The sequence below is a fragment of the Purpureocillium takamizusanense genome, chromosome 2, assembly GCF_022605165.1.
Source record: "Purpureocillium takamizusanense chromosome 2, complete sequence".
NCBI classification, from domain to species: Eukaryota; Fungi; Ascomycota; class Sordariomycetes; order Hypocreales; family Ophiocordycipitaceae; genus Purpureocillium; species Purpureocillium takamizusanense.
Genome location: NC_063069.1, coordinates 5424385 through 5445337, shown reverse-complemented (window position 1 = coordinate 5445337; position 20953 = coordinate 5424385). Strand labels below are relative to the sequence as shown.

The window sequence follows — 20953 nt, the reverse complement described above, 5'->3', positions numbered from 1 at the left end:
GACTGCGTCAGAGGCCAAGAAGGCCTTGGAGGTTATCCGGTGGGGTATGAATGAGACGCGCTGCAGCGGGAGGTGTGGGAAGGCCTGGAACAAGGAGTGGAAAAAGCCATCATATATGATCGTGCTCGATTTTGATCAGCAGCAAGCTTGCGATGGCCTCTGCAAGTAAATGCGACTCTTTCCCGGTAGAGACAAAGGCAACTCGTGGTCGTCAGGTTGCAAATCACAGATGATGCACTGCTTGACCCCATGTTTTCGAAGAGCAACTCTTAAAGGCGGCTCCGATTGACCACAGCCCTTGTGAGCCCCAGAGTGTACAAAACATCCGATCTGCGTGGCGACAGACGGAGCAATGTGCCATGGAACGTGACCCCAAACCTTGTTGAATGGGGAAGCCCAGCGGCGGGGCCTGCGTATTTGACGGACAGCGGGCGCGAACAAAAGCCTTCCCGGTCCGGCGGGGCCGGCGTCGCTAATACTAGCAAGACACAGCCTGTCTGCCTCGGCCCGCCTCAGTCCTGGCGTCGGGGAAGGATTTTTTCCCCCGGGGTGGGGGGGGGTTTCCTTCTTGAAAGAAGACCACGCCTACCGGGACTCTTGCTCCGCTGGCCTCGATGGAGGATTTTGTGAAGGCATTCACAAGTCCAGGTCGTGTCTGGACCACGAGAAGCAGTCCAAGGCTGACTCGGCGCTCTTGGCACGATTCATTTATCGAATGTTCGGCCCTGTTAGCTTCTGGGGCTCTTTTGGCGTTTGGTCCCGACTCCCAAATACCCTCATTTGCTATCGTCACCAGCTAGTCTGCGTTGTTTGGTGTTACTGCGCTGAATGCGACCATCGACTTGGCATTCCGATTTGATGTCGTAGCCCCCTCCGGAGTCAAATGTCCTCACTGGCCCCGTGCCGATGACGGTGTCACAAGCATTTTTTGGGCAGACCCAGGCCGATGGTACCGTCACATGGAGCGGTCAATGCTTCCAAGGTCGTATTACGCCAAAGGCAAAAACCTTGTGCAGCAGACAAGGTCCTACATCCAAGTCCACGTTGACTTGCACAACGGCAGCACGTCCCTGGCTCATCCTCGCTACGCAGAACAACAACACTCGTCGATGCAGTCTTCAATCGGCGGCAGGTGCGTGGCGGCTCGGGGGGGGGGGACGGACTTTCAACGCCCCGGTCCGCAAGGATGGTTCACATCTGCTTCGCACGTCACTTGCCCGTCAACTTGGTTAAGTTTGACAGCAACCTCGAAAAACTGGGGCGCGGTTTGAGCCGTCATCTGTTGTGGGAAGTGCTTGGCGCCAAACTGCCCCTTCTGGCGAGGGACGTGGGACGGCTCTGCAGCCACTGAGAAGGTCATGTTCCGCGTTCGTCAGCTTGATGTTGTAGTAAGGTGTTCTTCTTGCAGTAGGTTCGCTAAAACCGGTCAATGAGCCCTTCGCGGCCCATGACATAGCTCCATTGCGTCGCAAGCACCCAGAGCTTCAGGCCTTAGACGTTGGTGAAGGTTCAGCTGACCCGTCTGGTTACATCCGCTTTATTGACGCATCGCCCGACTATTCAGCAACCCCACCTGCTCGCCCACCCACTATGGACCGGGGGCTTCGTTCACACACTACGTATTCTACTTGGCGCGCCCTAGTTGCCCACTACGGCTCTAGAAGTGAAACAGCTGTCGAGGTGGCTATAGTCGGCAGACAGGGCGATCTGGTATGTAGACGCAATCCGTTCAGTGCGGCACAGATCGTCTCCGGCTATGCGTGCCCAGAGACTTTTGTACATCCCCCGCCGAGATTTCGATGAAAGGTTCCTGGGAGGCTGACCGTTGAGGCGCATGGCGTTTCTCGGGAGGTGCTTCGGGTGTTGCCGACAGATTACCCCTCCCACTACCTTCAAAAGAGGAAAGAGAGCAGCAGCGTTGAGCCAAGCGGCGAACTCCGTACCACGTTTACTGCTATGCTTGGCGCTGTACATGCTGTAAATGATGTGGAATCACACAGCGCGGGCATGCACCGCCAATTTGTAACGTGTTTGTCATGCGGGCGACCCTCAATCCCAAGATAGATATAGGCCTTTGCCGAAGGATATAAAGCCCATGAAGAAATCGTCAAAACATCTTGAGTGAGGGCGGATCTCCTCAAACTTACCCTGTAAATCATTGTCATCTACTTCGCATATTATCGCTGTTCCTCGACTCGGCCCGCTTCGTGTCTTTCCAGCGTCCACTATAGACTCTAATACAATGGTGAGTGGCCATACCATCGGGAAGAAGCACGTTGGGTCTCTAAAAAAGAGAAAGGGTCCAACGACATACCTCATTCTTGCAGCGCTTGGCGGTGCCCTCGGTCAAAGCGTCTCGTACAGGCAATGGTTGAGCGGCGGCTGTCCCAACAACCCTTTCTTGACAGCCACTGTGTACAATGGCAGCTGTGTCCAGGTTGAGTGGCTCACCTCTGGCAGCATTGAGGTGGCCCAGACGTCTGCCTGCCCCCACGGCCAGTCGATGCAGGTCAAGGTTTCCAGCAAGACGTGCGACGAGTTCGTGGTTGACAAGCTACTGGATGGTGATAGTGGGTGTGTTGATGTGAACTTCATCCCACAGGCCATCCGCGCCACGTGCATTACTCAAGGCAATTGAGGCCGGCTGTATCAGGATAGAGACCGTCAGGGGGAGGGGGCACCGATTTGTGCGCGACGGCGTAAGAAGGCGCTCTAACCAAATAAAAGAGCACTTTATATATTTCAGTAGCAATAGCGGGCTTGATAGACCCTCGCAGCCACCGTGCTATGTTAAAATAACTTACTTTGACTTCCTTAGATTATATTACCTAACCTATAAGAAGCTGGTGCAATGGTGCACACTCCATGTCCTTTGCCCCCAATAGGTCATACGGCCAACTTGTCTCGTAATGCCAATTGCTTATTTTCAATCTGCTGGCATAGACACGACCAGGTTTATCCCTTAGAAACAATCCTGGTCGTTAAAGCTCCGCATACTCGAGATAATCTTAAAGACGGTGGGGCGGCAACATTGAAGTCCCCTTCAAAACCCCAGATTCCTAGTTCTGCCCGCGAAAATTCCTATAACGATCCGTCCAATCACCTTCATTCATATACTATCTTCGTATGAAGAGACGCGAAGTGTCAGGAAATGGGTGCGTTGCTGTCTACCGGAAGCCAGGAGGCTTGACACAATCGAAATCTTGGCCAGGCTGAACGCGTTTTGGCTATTAGCACGCCGCTTCCAATCACGATACGAATTCACATGAGATGGATGATACTCAACGAGACATACCTCTTGGGGGGCGCAGCAACGGGGCTCCGAGTCCCCTATGTCACAGACGTCTGTAAAATATCTAGCGTCTTTGGGGACCTCGGGTACTATCATGAATTCGTCAATATTTCCCTATCTAATGGACTAGTCTTCCGGTATTTTATAGGCTATTACTCACGCTCATGGCAGTACGTATTAGTCTCGCTCATAGGGCCTGGAATGCAGCACCGCAGGAAAGGGTGGGTGCCATCATTGCATGGCTGGTAGTCTCGCGGTTGAACCGTGCCTGCGGCGGCAATGTCAACCGCGAGGAGTAGGAAACTAATGAGAGTGAGCTTCATATTTGGAGGTCGTTTATAGCAACTTGAGCTTCAATTCGATTGATTACAGGACATGGAAAATTTATCAGCAGCTTTAGACGGGTGACCGTGTTATATTTATGCTGTTGGGGAGCCTACACCTCCACGCGTTCTAAACTTTGAATGATTCTCCCACATGACTTTCCTCTTTACGCTACCCACATAATCAAGCTAGCCAGACAATATTTGCAGATAACGTTCAATGTTACATCAAGAGTCGTCTTCCTTCAACCTGATGCTCGCGGTCTAAAAAGAGCAATGTAGACGCCTTCTTACGCCAGCCTCTTCATATCCCAGTCGTTAATTGGCAGAGGCCTATCTCGGGTGTGATCCTCGCTTCAATGGCGTCAACTGGACATCGCGACGAGCTTTGGTTCTTTGGGCATCCCTCAGCAGCGTCCGGAAACAAACTCCAGTGTTTAGCTACTGGCGCTAGCCTTCCTTTTACACACACGGGCATCACTACCGTCCAGTTTTGCCTTGAAAATAATCACGGAAACGGGATAGAGTGTGCATTCTTCCATCTTGTGGCTCACTACGTCCGATCCGGTATGATTTATACTTCTCATCACCCCGTCTGACACCGTTGCTGCGGGGAAACGTCGTGTGAGTCGGTGTAGGCCGTCCCTGCACCGGCCAGACTGATATCCATCGCCCGGTCTTCATGGCCAAAGCAGTCAGCTAGTTCGCTAGCGATCGCTACAGGCATGCTCGTAATGCCACATTGATAGCCTTCCGCGCCGCTCTAGTTTTGCTTCCTGCAAGATACCCCGTTCTGGCTTCTGAGCCGACTACATTGCAAAATCTATCCTACGACCATGTCTGTCGTCTTGGAATGGGCTCCGTCCTAGGGTCTGGGTGCTTCCTTTGAAGATAAGGAACGTCTTGGCATGGGCTGTAACCGCGTGTTCAAGTCAAGGAAGTGGTCTCCAATCTTCCCCAGCCTCGTCCAGCACACAATGCTTCACGATAATGCATCTATTGGCATAAGCATGTGAGGCAGTAGAGTAGCCCCGGGGGCGGCATCAGGGTTTAGGCGTCTATATGCACCGTATGGCCACACGGTCCCAAATCGCAGGACTTTGGCGCTTCTGACTCCTAAGTTGAGTTAACTAATAAGCCCTTATCCGAAGGCTGCACTAGAGTCTATCATAGCTACATACGCGCCTCCCTCGCAAGGTAAGAGGTGGTTGCTTGAGGGAAATGTTGCGACTTTAGAGGCCTGGCCTTCCATAGTCTCGCCACATGCAAAATTCGCTTGGTGGATTTTCTACATCCTAAATGATATGCTTGATCGTAGGCAGGTCCCCCAGCCCGTTCAGATCCAAGAGTTGCCCTGCCACTTGAAGCAACTGCTGGAACTTTTCGGTCGATAAGCTCGTGCGAGCCAGAGGAAACCATGTCGATGGATCGCGAGATGAAAGCCCATGGAGAAAACGACTCACACTTCATCAAGCGTATGGGGCACGGCTCCTGGCACATCTGCTGGTACCGCCGGGCTCCCGTTTCCCCGCGTGACTCGCGCGCCGCGGGGGGCCCGCTGCCCGACATGGATCAGGGCCAGGATACGAGCGGCGTGCCTGGCATCCTGGTTTGCCTGCCTGGTTGCCTGGATAGATGACAGGGGCACCATGTGGCTGTCGATAGTCAAGTCGATAGGAACTCAGGCTAAAAACCGTGCGTGTGCCCGCACAACATGGGGGATGCGCCCTCGAGCACCATCGCGGCACAATCTGGGAGACATAGGGGGGGGGGGGGGGGGGATGGGTTGGGTTTCAGCAGGTGTATGAGCTGGTGCCACTGGGTCGCTGTCCATGCGAAGAACCGAGGAAGCTAAGCTGAGCCAGTCCCGTCAAGTACGGGACTCTCGTCGAACCCTTCGGCTGGATAAAGCCATCAGGGGGCCGGTGTGGGACGATTACTCCACGATATTCGCTATTCGCGGCTGGCGCGTCTGATCACACAAAATAGCAACTTACTTGCTCGATCTGGTCTTCACCATTCTTCTGACACGCATTATGAAAGGCAACTTTTGTCAAGAATATCAAGAGGCGGTTGCGGATTCGACAGATTTCCTGCAGCGATCTATGCAGTGTCCTGTTGCAAGAACTACGAAGGGCTCAGGGAGGCTCGGTCCTGGTCCCATTGCACTCTCGAAAAGAAGTCCCCCTGGCAGCACATGGCTGAGACCAAGCACTCCTCCCCCAACCAATGACGCTACGCAACAACGTGGCTTGTTGACATGGCTTCGTCTTTGCCCCCGGGTGGTCGATATTGGATGCAGGAACGTGTCTAGACGCAGGGCAGCAACCAACACGGCCGAATTGCATTCCCCTGGCTTGATTCGATGTGACATCTGACGGAGCATCTCGGAGAGCGCCTTTAACCTGCAAGTGGTGTGCACCCCGCGACTTCGTGGTGTCAACTCGTGCCCATTGGGCTTGGCAAGCGACAGGCGATATCACCCCTGTCCAACGTCAACAGGGGTGACACCCTCCGTCAAGGACATATATGAGACTGCAGACAGCTCCCTCGCCCGTGGCCCAAAGGGCCCTTTTCTAAATACGAGAGTTAAGTTGCTGTAGATTGAAGTCTTGAAGCCTCGCCGCACAGCAGAATATGCAGGCCCAAACCCTGGTCTTCTCTTTGGACAAGACACGACGTCCCGAGGATGGCATTTCCAGATTGTGCGGTATGTTCCTGGGGCATCGTGGTGTTTGACGACGAGTGCCCCGTACGAAGTGGCTAACTGGGAGACTGCAAGGCGGCATGTGTTGTCACAGCTCTGGCGGGCGGCATCTGCGCTCCAGCGAACGAAACATGCACATGCACCAACGAAGCCTTCCAGGCCAACGTCACCATATGTGTGACCAAGGCATGCACAGTGATCGAAGCTTTAGGTACGCACTTTCACCACCCATATAGGCGTTCAAAAAAAAAACAGACTGCATAACAGTAAGGCATACAAGCAACGAGAAACATCACAGCGACAACCTGCGGCGCGCCCCTGCGCGACCGCACCGGTGAGCTCGCCACCATAACCACCGCCCTGGCAGTCCTCGTGCTCGTCTTCGTCGTCATCCGACTCGTGTATAAAATCTTTGCGGAGATGCCCTTCGGCCTCGACGACTGGTTCATCGTCGCCTCGGTCGTCGCCACGACGCCCAGCATCTTCGTCAACGTTTTGGGGACGACGTCCAACGGTCTGGGCCGCGACATATGGACGCTGTCGCACGACGACATCACGGACACGCTCAAGTTCTTCTGGGCTGTGTGCGTCTTGTATTTCCTGGAGACGGCCCTGACGAAACTCTCCATCATATGCTTCTACATCCGCATATTCCCGTCGGCCAAAGTCCGGCGCGTCCTGTGGATAACGTTTGGCATCACTGCCGCTTGGGGGGTCGCATTTGTGATCTGCGGCATCTTCCAATGTCGACCTATCAGTTTCTTCTGGACTCATTGGGATGGTTTGCACGATGGTCATTGCGTCGAGCCTAATGCGATCGCATGGTCCAATGCCATCACGAACATCGCGTTTGACCTTTGGATCCTCGCCATTCCTCTCTCGCAGCTGCGAGGCCTGCAGCTCCATTGGAAAAAGAAGGCCGGCGTCGCCATCATGTTCTGCCTGGGGACTTTGTATGAAACCCACACGCGCATTCTCGCGCGCGCAAGACTCGGAGCTAGGAGTGCAACTGACCGTACTGTAGCGTCACGGTCGTGAGCATCCTGCGACTACAGGCTCTCGTGTACTTTGCGTCCACAACGAACGTGACGTGGAACTTTTACGATACGTCTCGGTGGTCGACGGTGGAGATCTGCCTGGGCATCGTGTGCACATGTCTCCCGACCGCACGTCTCCTGCTGGTGAGGCTGTTTCCCAGCCTGGGCGGAACGTCACAACGAAGACCCAGTGCATATCACTTTCAGGATATCGAAGCAGATCGCCATCATGGTCACAAGGGTGGTGTGATGGTGGCAGCCAGAAGCTCAGGATTGGGCGGCCAATAGTAGTTACATAGTCAGGCCTATATAATGTGAGTGAATGAAGCCGCATGCCATTATTCTGCGAAAACATTGACTCTCGTGACATCATTACGGAAACGATGCCTGGATCGAGCAGAACAAGGACCTAGAATGGGAGCATGATTAACATCAGGCACAGACATGGGGCATGCGCAGGCTGGGTTGATCATCCAACGGATAGCGGCTATTTGTTAAAGGCAGCACGCATGCATTTCGGGTCTCAACTGTTGCAACAGTCTTACGGCTTTACGCCCTCTCGATGCTCAGTGCTTGTGCGAATCGACGACGCAGACCGTCACCACAAGGATCACGCCAGCGCTGGTGCCCACATGATGTGCTTCAGTTTATCTCGTAACAGCTGTCGGTCTCCGAGCCGGGATCTTTATAGTGGACTAGCCAACATATGCTTGCTACCGCTACTGCCTCAACCGTGCCTAGTCTATTCCGTCTATTCCCATTTAACCTGTTGCCACCCTGCAATGTTGCTCCTCAAACTCCTCGCCAGTTCCAGCACCGTCCCGTCCTCGACTATGTCGGCGAGGCCGGTCTCGTCACCGTCAAACACCCATCGCTTCAATGTGGGTACAAAGCCCATACCATCCACCGCACCGTCTTTCCAGCTACTGACAAGCTCGCAGCCACCCTTCAACGCGGCCTGCGCGGCCGACTCCATGGACTTGACGAGCGCCATCACCTCCTTGTGCAGGTTGCTGCTGCCGGACCTGTCGCGCTCCTTTTCGCGCTCGTTGAAGGCCTGGATCCACTGCGTAGTCAGCTTCACTGCGACTGCAGTGTCTCGCAGCATCGCGATGTTGTGAAGCGAACTCAATGCCAACATTGCGCCCTCCACGCTTTGTACTTCCTCCTGCGGCGCTATTGAGCGGAGTGTCTCCAAGGCAGACAGCACCGAGTTTACTAGTTGGTTGAGTTCGTCGGGCGGAGTGCTTGTTCGAGCAATGCTGGTGCAAAGCGGAGTCAACGTGCAGAGGAGGCTGACGACCTCAAAATACAACATCTCCGCCATCGTAGTCTTGGAGGCGGCGCCGCGGAGGAACTGAGGCATGGAGTTGCTGAGCCGCGCCATCATCTCGAGAACAAAAGTGTTGTCTGCTTCAGTGGCGGTGGCGGACGCTTTATACACTGTGGGTGGCTTGTGGTCGAGTATATCGTGAAATGCCTCCGACAACAGCGACAGGTGTGATCGTTCATTCTGAATGGTGTCAGTCCTGCGCGAATGGGTATATGCAGCACACGTACCGAAGGTCCAGGCCCTAGAGGCAATCGTATGTGCATAGGCGTACAAATGCTAGCATCCCACGAAGCGAACGATCCATAGTCGACCAGCTCGTTAAGCCGGAGGCCATCGAACACATCGACTGCACTGTGTCAGAATTGTCCACTTCCGAGCCACGGGTAACTTACGGAATCTTCGGTCACTAAGGATCTCGCCAAAAGGCTGACCAAACAGCCTTTCTGCCCTGGCCTCCTCAACGAGGCTCATCACCCTCGTGCAGCTCCTCCGTAGGTCCTCGATATACTGCGGCATGCCCAGGATGCTCCCATAGCTCCCAGCCTCGAAAGCATCGATGAGACGCCTGGGCATTCTAAGCTTCAGCGACACCGAGTAGTGTTGCTTCAGTGTCTCGACCAGCTGCCAGCCCCAGTTATCTGATGGCGAGATGACAAGCGGCGAGATGGTTGACAGGCGATCGTAAAATATGGGCGCGAGGGCGTCCGAGGTTGTGCGCTTGACAGCGAGCTCGTCCCAAATTTCCCTAGCCCTGTGAGCAGACCCGAGGCGCAGATGCAGCTGGACGAGGAGCAGAGCCGTTTGGCTGTGCTTTGGCGTGAGATGGAATTGGTGCTCCAAAACAAAGAGGGCTCGTAGAAGATATCGCATAGAAGGCAGCGCGTTTGACGGCTTGTATTCAGGAAGCTGAGAGTTGAACGCTAGCCTCATGTTGCAAAACGCGGCAGTCATGGCAAGCTCTGGGATAACTTCGTTCTCTGCGGACACGTTGCCGGCCAGCTCCCTAGTGTACGAGCGGTATTGTTGGATGGCATGTTGAGCGACATCCGACAGGCATGAAGCGCAGAGCGCCGTACTGAATTCGGCGTCGCAGACTATGCATTTTGAGCAGGGTTTCTCTCCAGGTAGCCTTGACACACTAGAAAGGCATGTCAACGCAAAATACTGTAGCTTCAGCGAGAGAAGCTGAATTCTTGCGATCGTCAGAGCGTCCGCAGTGCCTGAAGCCAGTTCAGGAACACGGTCATAGGCAAGATGCTTAACTGCCAATGGGTCAAGTCTCTCGACAAAGCCCTTGACGTCGTCAAAGCATGCTAGGCTTCCTTTTTGGTGGTCAATGTAGGTAATTAGCTCACGCAGCCGAAGTGACGACGGCCGGCCGTCCGTCAAGTCATCTTCGTCGTTGGGACCAAGGCTGAAGGCGGCCGAAACCCGTGCCAGGAGCAGGTTTCGCTTGTACATGGGGCGCAGGTTCTTGGATTTGATGAGGATGAGAAGAAGGTCTCGAACTGTTTCTGACGTGCTAGCAGACTCAGTCAGCCACACTCCAGTGAATGTTAGATAACAAACATACGTGGGGTTGACGCTTTTGAGCTGCGATGCCGCATCGATGAAGTGCTTCCACACACTCCAGTCTGAGGCCAGCAGCGTCGGCTCATCGTTCTCGTCCGCATCCGACAAGCACTCGTGGCAAAAGTCAAACACGCGCTGCCAGTCGCCCTGTCGTCGCAATTGGGCCACCACCCGGAGGAACAGCTCTTTACGACCGAGCCGGAACTGGGACACGGGGCTGAAGACAGGGCTGGTAAGCAGCTTGGCGAAGTCGTCAACACTGCCGTGCGTCTCCACCACGTCGTACAGTAGAAGAATCTCTTCTTCTGTCTTGACGCTGCGCGCGGGTGGCGTCGGCGGCGCGTCCTCGGCGTTGGTGTTTCTCGCCTGAATCGTCAGTCTTAGCCTTGCGAGCGCGCGCGTACGCAATGAGCGACCGGGATCTACTCTACCTGTTCGGTGAGCTGCGCAGCACGCTCAATCTGCTTCTGCGCGAGCATGCCGTACAGCTTCTTCTTCTCCGGCGGCGACTGTGGGCTTTTCTGTGAAAGCGTCAGCCGCGAGCAGTGGGAACTGGAGGGTACGGCACCCATACCGCCAGCAGGTGTGTGATGACAATGTTCCAGAACAAGAACGATCTCTCGGCAGGAAAGGACCTGTCAATGATGGCAGCAATCTGTGTATACCATTATCATGGGGTCAGTTAGTCTGGGCGTTGCAACCTGCGATCAGTCTGATGACAAGCAAGGCGGCGTACCTGCTGCGCGCTCACGAGATCCCAATGCAGCAGACACGACTCGAGGCAGCGCGTGGCGGCCGTCTTGTCCTTGGGCGAGGCTTTTACGCAGCGCACTCGGAGAGGCCCCAGCGTCTCGGGGAAGTCGTCGTCGTCGAGCAACGAGAGAGTGGCCCACTCGAGCAGGTCGATGCCGTCAGCATCCTTGACGACAGTCCCGTCCTCGACGTACTTTCTCACGGCCGCCACAGCGGCAAACTTGGCGGCAGGGTCATCGAGCTGAGCCTCGCTGCAAATCTTGACAATCTAGTGACCCTCAGTCAGCGGCCGAGTTCGACAAGCCGGAGCGGCAGCTACTCGTCAGGTCGGTCGCCTGGGCCGCATGGCACGCCCTCAGGCCGGCCCTCCCTCACCTCAAAGTACTGGTCGTTGAAGGTGCGCCACCGCTTCTCGGCCAGGCGTATGGCGACGGGCCAGTTGCCGTCCTGGAAGGCGGACTGGAGCTGCAGGTCGACGCCGTTTCTCAGCCGAGGGCGTGGGCGGCTCATGACGGGATTCGGGGTGCAGAAGTCGGTGCACGCTGCGTGGTGTGGTTATCGAGAGGCTCGGTCACAGAGGACCGTGTGTGTGTGTGTGCCAGCATCAAAGTTTGGAGGGGCAGTGAATGCGTGACCGCATCTGAGGGGACCGTGCGGCGCAACCAAACAGCACTGTGCATATCATGACGGCCGCGGGCGCTGTCGATACTCTTTTATGACCGACAAGCGACGTGTAGCCAAAGAGGGACAGGTTTTAGATCATAAGACACTAGTAGTATGACTGTCGTTCAACTCCCTCGGCATCAGAACAAGCCACAGCACCATGCCTTGTCTCCCACACGTGGAACACCAGCTTCCAGCGGCCCGCCGTGTTTTACAGTATCGTACACCATCTGCCGATGCGCTCCATCCGCCAGCCAGACTCCCCAGAGTGAAGTCGTATCGTGTCGTGTGAGCCGCTTCCGCCCGCGCGCCGCCTCAGAAGAACTTGCCGCCAGTCTCCTTCTTCCTCCGCTCAGTCTATCAGCACGTCAGCACTTCATGGCTCTTATCTTCCATCGTTTATCCGCGGTCGGTCGTACCCAAGCTTGCTTGCAGTCGCGGTACGCCCTGCGAATTGCAACCCCGTGGTCAGCATTGCCCTCGTCCATCCAGTCTGTCCTCGGTGCTACATCGACGGATCCAAAGGTGGCGGTGAACGCACTGAAAGTACTCGCCGCACATGCTCTTGTCCCCGCCGTTGCGGTACAAGCACTTGTAGCTCCGCTGTGCAGCCTCTTGGCACGGGTCGTAAAACTCGCTCTTCGACTTCCTGTCTCCCTCGTCGCGCGTGGCGGTGTCAGCGGAACCTGCCATGGGGAAGGCGGATCGGTCGCGTGTGTCTGTCTGCGTGTGGGGGGAGGGTTGGTGTTGAGGTCGCGGCTCACGTTTCAAACTTTTGCTTCGTCTTGCTGTCCCAGGGGCCGGCGTCGGCGGCCCCCGTTTGCGGTGTTGACGACGACGCCGAGGAGGATGACATGGCTGGGGTGATGGAGAAGATGGATCGAGTCGCGATTCTGGCAGTGGTATGAAGTCATCCGCGCGGGTGAATCTCGGCAGGCAGGGGTTTCCAACATTGGTCCCACTGTGACCCAGCAAATCGCACTGTGCCATGGTGCATCAACTTACTTCGTACTTCGTACGTTGCACGAGCATGCTGCCGCCCTCGCCGTGTGCTCACTCTTGCAAACATGTTGCAAAGCTCACGTATATGCACGTCGAGTACACGTGCCAGTAGACTATACGGGAACGCACTCAGGCATCCAGTCCTTCCTATTGGACGTATAGCATACTATACAATACTGTACCTCCGGTATCCAGTCCATATAAGAGTGCTGCCGCTACCGCGAAGGAGCCCCGGCCGCCTCCCAGAATCCATCCTCGTCAAACACCTTCTTCTCCTCCCTCTCCAGCAACCCAGCGCGGGCTAGCTCGACCTTGCGCGCCGTGTCCCTGCTGCAGCACAGCCCCATGTCAAACTCCTTGAGGCCCGACTCGCCCAGCAGCGCCAGCGCCGCCAGCCCTAGATACGAGTGGTAGATGTCGGGCGGCGAGCCGACGGCCTTGCCGAAGCCGCCGATGCGATGCTGCGTGACATCGACCAGGTACCGCTGCGAGGGGGCCGCGTTGACCACGTCCAGGCTGTCGAGCATCTGCCACGGGGCGCCGTCAGTATGTCGCTCGACGAATGCCCGCTTGCCATTCATAATCTCACCGCACCGCAACCAGGGGATAAGAGACTGACCGCCAGCGTGCCGCCTACCCACCACGTATAGCACGTGTCCGCCTTCTTGTTCCACCGCCCGTTGAAGCCCACGCAGGCACACCCATCGTCCAGATTTAGTTCGCCGAGCGTGGACTCGATAAAGTTCTCATCGTCGCTGGCATCGTCACCCTCCTCCTCCTGCTTCGCGAGGTACTCGAACTGCCGGTGGGCAAGGAAGCGCACCAGCCTGTCGCGGCACCCGATCCCGGCCTTCATAGCCGCCTCTTTGGGGGCTGCGGAAGAGGATGACCATGGACGGTCGAGCATGTAGAGTGCCGCAATGCCGCAGTAGGCGTAACCAGCTGAAGAGGGAAAGTCAGCCTCGTAGACGTTGTAGCCCATAGCTAAGAAGCACCTACCATGGGATTCATGCTCCGACGCCTCGGCTAGGCCTCCGTCAAAGGTCTAGACGACATGTTTCAGCATCTCCAAGTAGTCGCCCAAAGCCATAGTCTCACCGTAACTCACCTGACATCGTCGAATGTGCGCCACCATGCCCTCAACATCAATGTCCTCCTCCGCGCCATCGCCCTCCCCACGCAGCATCCACCGTATGCAGCTCGCCAAGTAACTGTGCCGCATATCCCTACCGCCCACTGCCTCGCCCTCCCACAGCACCTGCCCGAAGCTCCCATCGCGGCGCTGCAGCCGCCTCAGCCAGCGCAGCAGCTTTCTCCGCTCGACGCCCGCGAACGCCGCGCGCGCCTGCGCCTCGGCCCCTGCCTCTGCCAGATCACCGTCGCCATCACCACCTCCAGCCGCCAGCGCCAGCAGCAGCAGCGCAAAGAACGTGGCGGCCAGGTTCGCCGCGCCGCGCGCCGGGCGGTCGCGCAGCGCGTGCGTCGGACTCCCGCAGAAGCCGCCGTCCGGGTGCTGCAGGGCGAGGACCCAGGCGCGCACGGCGGCCCGTTGCGCGGCGCTCGGCGGGGGCGCCGTGGCCGCGTCCGCGGACGGGCGCAGCAAATCAAGGGCCGAGACGATGAAGAAGGCAAAGGTCAGGCGCGTGGAGTCGTTGGCGGTATAGGCGGAAGGCAGGAAGGAGGAGTAGCATCGCTGCCAGTACTTGGTGTGCCGCGCCGTGTCGAGGCCGGCCATGATGAATGGCGCTGTGTAGACGCGCGAGCGCCGCCGCGGGGTGGGTGAGTCCTGGAACTCTGGATCCGAGTGTCAGGCGGTCGCCATTGGCGGTTCAGACTTTGCTGTATGGTGCGCGTATGGCTGTATTCCTCGCGAGATCTGGAAGGATAGGTGTGCGAGCTACAAGGCCGACGGCGTCTTGGCCATGGAGGCTCCTGCGAGCTTGGAGAGATGACAGCGTCGAGTTGAGGCACTCCATGAGCTCAGCTCAGCTTCGGCGAAAGTTCACTGCAGCTGGTACTCTCAGGGCTGGGAAGCATGCGCCACAGCAGGCCCTCCCCCGCGGCCCAGCCTCATCAGCGGGCGACTGTGCTGAATGGAAAACTCCAAGGTCACAGCCACACCCACCCACCCTCTGAACCCGTCGCCCCTTCCCCAAGTTAAGTCTGGGCACAACCTACCACAAAGCCCCGAGCCTGCCGCGTGTTGAGCTCCCACAGGGGCCTCCAGGGGCCTCCAGTGGTGGCGACGCGGTACCTGCCTAAGGTAAGTTAGTAAGTTGGGTCCCCTCTGGAGCGTCTAACGACCAGGGCACGGACGCACGACACATTGGACGCAGGCAGCGTTTTAAACTCCCGCCCGTCCCGTGCTTCCCGGCCTGCCGCACCCACACCTGTCCTTCAGCGGAGTGCGCGCTGGACGTCCAGGCACAGGGACAAGGGCATGACGACACCAGCAGCATCCAGCGCCAGGACAAGCTCCCGCCCCCCCCCCCAAAAAAAACGAGGCTGCATCGTCGCCAACTCACACCCTCCCTGCTCCTCTCGTCGTGACTCGTCCGCTCGCTCACTCTCTCGCTCTCTTGCTCGCCGCCTCCCTCCCTCCCTCGTCCTCCCTCTGCCCTCCCGATTCGATCGTTGTCGTCGTCCTCGTCGTCGCCAGCTCGCCGCGTCCACGCCTGCGCCCGCGCCGCGCCGCGCCCATAACTGAGCCCGCCCACCACCACCACCACTGGTGCGTGCCCTTCGTCATTCCCTTGTCTCTCCGATCAAAGACACCCTCCCCCTCCAGCAGCGGCGGCAGCACAAGACAAAGACGTCGTCGTCTCAGGCACAACGCGCGTCCATCCCATCGAAAACCACCACACCCGACGACTTTGCTGTCCCTCGTTTCAACAAACCTTCCTCCCCGCGACAACCACCACACAAGCCAAAAGACCCCCCGTCCACGGCCCCCATCGCCTGCTCCCGCGGTGTTCTCGACCAACTCCTCGTCGTGAACGAGGAACGACTTATAACAGGCAGAACCCAAGTACCTACTTCGAACATATAGACTCGAAAGCGTGCGCGCCGCCGCCCGCCCGCCCGCCCGCCATGCCGCTCATCGCCGCCAAGACAATCATCACCTCCGTCTCCCTCTTCCACCTCACCCTCGCCTTCTTCTTCCTCACCAACCCGCGCACTATCGATGAGCAGGCCATCGTCTTCGTCATGGGCGAGAGCATGGGCATGGTACGTCCGGCGCACTGTACTCTCCCATTCCCCATACCTACTTGGGTGTCTATGTTGCCTTAGGCTGGCTCACCACACTAACATTTCTCGTCATAAAACCAGCCCGCCGTCCGCGGCTTCGACGCCCAGTCCCCCGCCCTCGCCTTCCTCGCAGTCGTGCTCGCCCTCCTCGGCCTGAGCGACCTCGTATCCCTCTCCATGCCCGAGGAGCTCGGCGCGCTTTACTACTGGGGCACCCAAGGTGCGCCTCCCCCTCTCCCCCTTATACTTCCCCCGCCTGCTCGTCCCGCAGACCAGACCCCGGGCAGCATATCCATGTCTTCTTGGCTAACTCACCATCTGCTCGCCCCACCAGCGCCCCTCCGCTCCCTCTTCTCCATGTTCCTCGTCTTCTACTCGTACTTCCTCGGACCCTCCTCCCCCATCTTCGGCACCGCGTCTCTATCTCGCGCCGGCCGGCGCGCTGCCGCCGCAGGCGCTGGCGCAACCGGCGGCGTCGTCCCGCCTTCGACCTCGACCTCGACTCCCCCCTCCTTCTCGTCCTCGTCCTCTCCGTCGTCGGTCTACCGCCCCTCCGGCTGGGGCGGCGACGCCCTCAAGAACCGCGTCTTCTTCACCTTCATGTTTCTCGAGATGATCACCTGGTTCTGGATTTGGGTCACCCTGCGCGAGGAGCGCGCGGGCGTCGTCGAGAAGCTCCGCGTGGCCGGCCGCGCGGATCGCAAGAGGAGCGCGCACGACCACGACGAGTAGTGCGACGGTCCCCTGAATTGCTATTCTCATGTCACGAGGCAATTCGGGAGGCGGCGGCTGGATGAATGTACTTTGGGGCCCTGGAGCACAGTCATGATGAGAGACATCTCAGACACGCTTGGATTGGAGTTACCGGGATATCTAGGTCGCATAACTATACCCATCAACGAGTGATTTATACATTTGCTGCTCTCGATTCCCGCGCTCCGTAGTCGACGTCCGGTCTGTATCGTAGGCACGCTTCGCCTCTAAAACTTCCGCGACCAAGAAGCCGCGCTTGAGCATCGCTTTGAACCCAGAGCGCGGATACGCACACCACGGATAACTCGTACAAAGGTCCTATCGCACGCTCTTCCACGAGTCGTGGACGGGTATCTGCTCTTCCTCCCGTCCTGCGTTCGCACAAAAAGTTTAGACATGAAGAATAAAAAAGCTGCACACGTCAAAGCCATCTCCGTGTATATGTAATGGGGTATCGCCATCTCAGGCCACCAGTTTCGCCTCTGGCGCCGCCGGCCCCTCGTCGTTTTTGGAAAAGGTCGGGCTGTTCACATTCGTCGTAAACGTCGGCTCTTCGTCCTCATCTTCGATGATTTGCTCTTCAATCGTTTCGCCCGGACCGCCGACAATGGGGTTAAACATATCCACCTCTTCAATGTCTTCGTCCGGATCTTCTGCCACGGCGTTTTCGTCTTCTTCCTCTTCTTGTATCGTGATCTCACCAGATGGGCGCCCGCGCGCCGAACCGCTGCCGCTTCGGGAGTGTGCCGATGCACTTCTACCGCTGGCCATTCCAAAGCCACCGCCAAAATTCAGCGTCGGCCCTTTGAAGATGTTCTTTTTTCGCTTCGCGAACAAAACGCCCGACGAGAAGGGGTTCGGCGACCCTGGTGGCTGCGGTTGGTTGCTAGGCATGCCCTCGTTGTAGAGCTGCAGGGGCGGCGGCGCGGGCGATCCAAGAACAAGCCGAATGTTGGATGGAAACGACGTCGTCGTTGGTGTCGCAGGGAGGACTTTGACGGAGTGGTGCGGCGAGTGACCGCGGCCAAGTGGCGTCTTACACGTCGAGACGGATCCCGCGGAGCTTGTCGACGAAGCTTTGGAGTGGGAATGGTGGTGATGGTGCATTGAACGCACCGATGAGATGGACGAGGAAGTAGATTTCCTCCCACGCAAGCCCGCCGAGGAACGGCGAATCGTCGAACGGGGGGTCAGCGGCGACGGCGACAGCGACTGTCTCTTATAGGACTGCGACGTGGCAACGCGCGGTCGGGGATGATGGGCGTGGGCCGTCGTCGATAGCGACGAGGACCGCGACGTCGTGGTCCCTCTATGAACGTAGCTGCCCTGCGCTGGAGTTCCCTTCGACGCATGGCCGTTGGCCACGACGCTCTTGGGGAGCGACACCGTAGCCTGCGCGGGCGACCCCGCGGTGGGATACTTGCTCGTCTGCGGCCGGGGGCTGGCATCCTTGCTGCTGCGGGCGCTTGACTCCTTCCTGTGCAGGTTGGGGGTGCTGCGGCTCGTCCGCCTCTCGTGCCCCTTGCGCCTCCGCGACGTGTTCTCGAGCAGCCAGTGCGTCCAGTGCTTCCAGTGGGCAATGATGGCCTCGCTTGGCTTCTTCTTCGTCTTCTGCCCGGTCGTCTGCTGCCGGTTCTGGTTCCCTGCTGCGTCTTGCTCCTTGAGCATCGTCTCCGACGTGGTGACAAGGTGGAGAGTGGAGCCTCTAGATCTCGCACTGCGCAGTATGCCCTCCTTTGGAGGCGGTATCGGTCGACGATGGCGGGACGTGGAGACAGAACGGATCGAGTCTTTGTCTATCGGCGTTGGTGGCATGTCCTCGTACGACGTTCCGCTTTCTCTGTTGGCTTCGGGCAGCTGGGGAAGGTCGGAGATGGCAAAGTCGGGATGGTAGTGAGCACTCCTACGCTCACTCCTCCCCCTTCTAGAGCTGCTGGACTCGCCCAGCCGGATGAATTGGCTGGTCAGGCCACCGTCTTCGTCTACATTCTGCAGCGTGGGCGCCATGCGCTCCAGCCGACTCGACGCCGCCGAAAGCCGGCGAAGACTTCGCTCCGTCTCTTTTTCTTTTCGCCGCTTTTCTCGCCGGAGCATCTTGCGCTCCTCCTTTTCGAGCAGTAGCTTCCACCAGCCAGACAATGCATCGCACTTTTGCGCCAGCACGCTCTCGATGACGGCATCAATGTCGACGCCAGCGCTGCGCATCCGCTGCAGGCAGTCCTTTTCCAGCGCCGTCGAAAATGGCGGCTGCGTCTTGACCTTGAGAATATGCTGCTGGGGAGCTGCATGCTCAGCCAAGAACGGGTGGGCGAGAATCTCGTCCAGTGCCGGGCGGGGAAACGGTCGTTTCGAGAGGAGGGACTTGAGCAGAGGAACGGCGTCGGCCGGGAGGTGGTCCGGGTATGGGGGCTCCTCGGACAGGATCTTGGTGCGGGTCACATTGTCGTCGTCGTCGTCGAACGGCAGCTCGCCGCAGAGCAGAGCGTACAGGATGATGCCCAGGCTCCAGACGTCAACCTTTTCGCCGGCGTACTTTTCGCCTCGCAGCATTTCGGGGGCTGCATAGCATATCGTGCCGCAGAATGTCTGGAGGTGGTTCGTCCTGCCCTCGTACTCGCGGGTGAAGCCAAAGTCGACGAGCTTCACGTTTTCATGCTTATCGAAAAGTATGTTTTCGAGCTTGAGATCTCGATGGACGCACGACTGCATGTGGACGTAGGCGACGGCGCCGACTAGCTGCGCGAATATCTTCTGGACCTTGTTGACGGGCAGCGGCCCATGCTCGAGGAGGTAGTTGTAGAGTTCATCGCCTACGGCATGTCTGGTGTCAGCCACATCTCGCACGTCGGGGGAGGGGTGTTGGTGTGTATGCTGTCCTACCGGAACAATATTCCAACACGAGCCAGACTAGCGACTCGGTCACAATGACCTCGTACAGCCGCGCAATGTGCGGGTGCACAAATTGCCGGTGGTGATGTATTTCACGGGCGAGGTTCGAGTCATCTTTGTGCGCCGACTTGAGAACAACCTGGGATGGCAGGTCAGCGGATGGACTCGGAGGCGACTCGGGGATATGTGAGGACGGATGAGTCGTACCTTGGAGCCGTTGGTGAGCTTATGCGAAGCCAGGTACACCTTGCCAAAGGAGCCCTTTCCGATCAGGCGGCCGAGGGTATAGTTGCCGACAGATCGGAGCTCGTTGGTCGAGAATTCGCTGCGAGAGGTTAGCTGGCGCGCGTCGGGGCAGACAGAGAAAGGGGGCCAGGGGAGGACGGTACGAACTCCAACAATTGCTGGTACGAATTGGCAAGCTGGACACGGCAGCGCGCGTTAGCAAGACTCGTGGGGTCCGGGACGGTGCAGGCGGCTCCCACCTTGGCCTTGCGTCCATGCGGCTCCGTCTTCCCCTTTGCCGGCTGCATCCCTCCGCGTGGTGCGCCGGGAGCTGCTGGGTCGCGCGCGCGCGCGGGCTGGGCGATGGGCAACGGGGAACTGCGCTGAAGATTAAATGTGCGCGCGATGAGGCTCTCTCGGGGTCCCGACGGTGCCGAGGGCGGGGGGGCGAGTGACGTGGTGTGATGTGGCGGTCCGTGTCGTTGCTTCTTCAGGAGCGGACGGTGCCAGTGGCGTGGGAGACGATGACAACGGCGACTTCAGCGCAAGCCATTCGCCCGTCGCGCGAGGCGCGTCGTCCGGGTTGCGTTGTCGGTGTAGGAAACAATCCTGGACGCGTAGCGATTGGGCGTCGTGGATGCTGTATGCGGTGGCCAGGGGATGGCAAAGAGATGAAGGTGCAGGTGAAGAAGGGGAACAGAGAGAAGCTGTCGGTGATGATGACCTTCGAGTCGTGACCCGACGACGTCGAGGGGCTGGTTGGCTGGCCCATTGGTTGGTTGGATTGGTCGCTGCTGCCGTTGCTGGTGCAGGTGCTGCTGTGGATTCTGACAGTGAAGGTACTGCCTGTGCGGACAGGGGGGGTGGGTACCTCGGGGTACCTGGGGCTGCGGATGAAGGCCAGCCCGTGAGGTGTCTGTTGACGACTTCCCTTCTGGTGGGGGTTCCATTATTACTAACCCGTTAGTAGTCCACTGAATGGTTATGCTGTCTAGGGCGTCTACTAATAAGTAAGGCAAGGCCAGGCCGGCTCTGATTGGACTCGCTTGAAACATGAGTTCCTTCGCCGCCACCCGGCTTATAAACGAAGTGCAAAGGGTTGCTAACGTTAGTTAGTAGGTTGGCCGTATTAAAGAAAATACGACTTTATTGACA

At 57.9% G+C, this 20953-nt stretch overlaps 6 protein-coding genes across 7 annotated transcripts; 2 read left to right on the top strand and 4 right to left on the bottom strand.

The window, feature by feature from the left end:
• Positions 1–6742: 6742 nt before the first annotated feature.
• JDV02_003458 (uncharacterized protein) lies at positions 6743–7647 on the top strand (the record flags this gene model as incomplete). Its single annotated transcript, XM_047984587.1, has 2 exons — positions 6743–7275; positions 7347–7647. 2 exons carry the CDS (start codon positions 6743–6745, stop codon positions 7645–7647), a joined length of 834 nt encoding a protein of 277 aa, XP_047840561.1.
• Positions 7648–8110: 463 nt separating this feature from the next.
• On the bottom strand, positions 8111–11527 carry JDV02_003457 (uncharacterized protein; the record flags this gene model as incomplete). The annotated part of the gene is made up of 8 exons (XM_047984586.1): positions 8111–8872; positions 8920–9038; positions 9085–10214; positions 10266–10630; positions 10696–10785; positions 10839–10919; positions 11001–11285; positions 11393–11527. 8 exons carry the CDS (start codon positions 11525–11527, stop codon positions 8111–8113), a joined length of 2967 nt encoding a protein of 988 aa, XP_047840560.1.
• A 468-nt stretch (positions 11528–11995) lies between these two features.
• On the bottom strand, positions 11996–12536 carry COX23 (Mitochondrial copper homeostasis protein; the record flags this gene model as incomplete). Its single annotated transcript, XM_047984585.1, has 4 exons — positions 11996–12037; positions 12100–12127; positions 12222–12329; positions 12445–12536. The coding sequence occupies 4 exons, from the start codon at positions 12534–12536 to the stop codon at positions 11996–11998; spliced, it is 270 nt and encodes an 89-aa protein (XP_047840559.1).
• Positions 12537–12810: 274 nt separating this feature from the next.
• Positions 12811–14735, bottom strand: CDC43 (Protein geranylgeranyltransferase type I). The gene is made up of 4 exons (XM_047984584.1): positions 13791–14735; positions 13682–13727; positions 13302–13624; positions 12811–13209 (listed from the first exon to the last, which is right to left on the bottom strand). Exons 1-4 carry the CDS (start codon positions 14415–14417, stop codon positions 12898–12900), a joined length of 1308 nt encoding a protein of 435 aa, XP_047840558.1. The 5' UTR covers positions 14418–14735; the 3' UTR covers positions 12811–12897.
• Positions 14736–15634: 899 nt separating this feature from the next.
• JDV02_003454 (uncharacterized protein) lies at positions 15635–16857 on the top strand. Its single transcript, XM_047984583.1, has 3 exons — positions 15635–15910; positions 16013–16151; positions 16266–16857. Exons 1-3 carry the CDS (start codon positions 15773–15775, stop codon positions 16661–16663), a joined length of 675 nt encoding a protein of 224 aa, XP_047840557.1. The 5' UTR covers positions 15635–15772; the 3' UTR covers positions 16664–16857.
• On the bottom strand, positions 16771–20649 carry JDV02_003453 (uncharacterized protein). Of its 2 annotated transcripts, XM_047984581.1 has the most exons (5): positions 20059–20649; positions 19967–19995; positions 19781–19898; positions 19565–19712; positions 16771–19494 (listed from the first exon to the last, which is right to left on the bottom strand). In XM_047984581.1, the coding sequence occupies exons 1-5, from the start codon at positions 20104–20106 to the stop codon at positions 17147–17149; spliced, it is 2691 nt and encodes an 896-aa protein (XP_047840555.1). In that variant the 5' UTR covers positions 20107–20649; the 3' UTR covers positions 16771–17146. The 2 variants fall into 2 exon arrangements, with proteins under 2 accessions (XP_047840555.1, XP_047840556.1); XM_047984582.1 differs by having other exon boundaries at positions 16771–19712; positions 19781–20517.
• Positions 20650–20953: the final 304 nt, after the last annotated feature.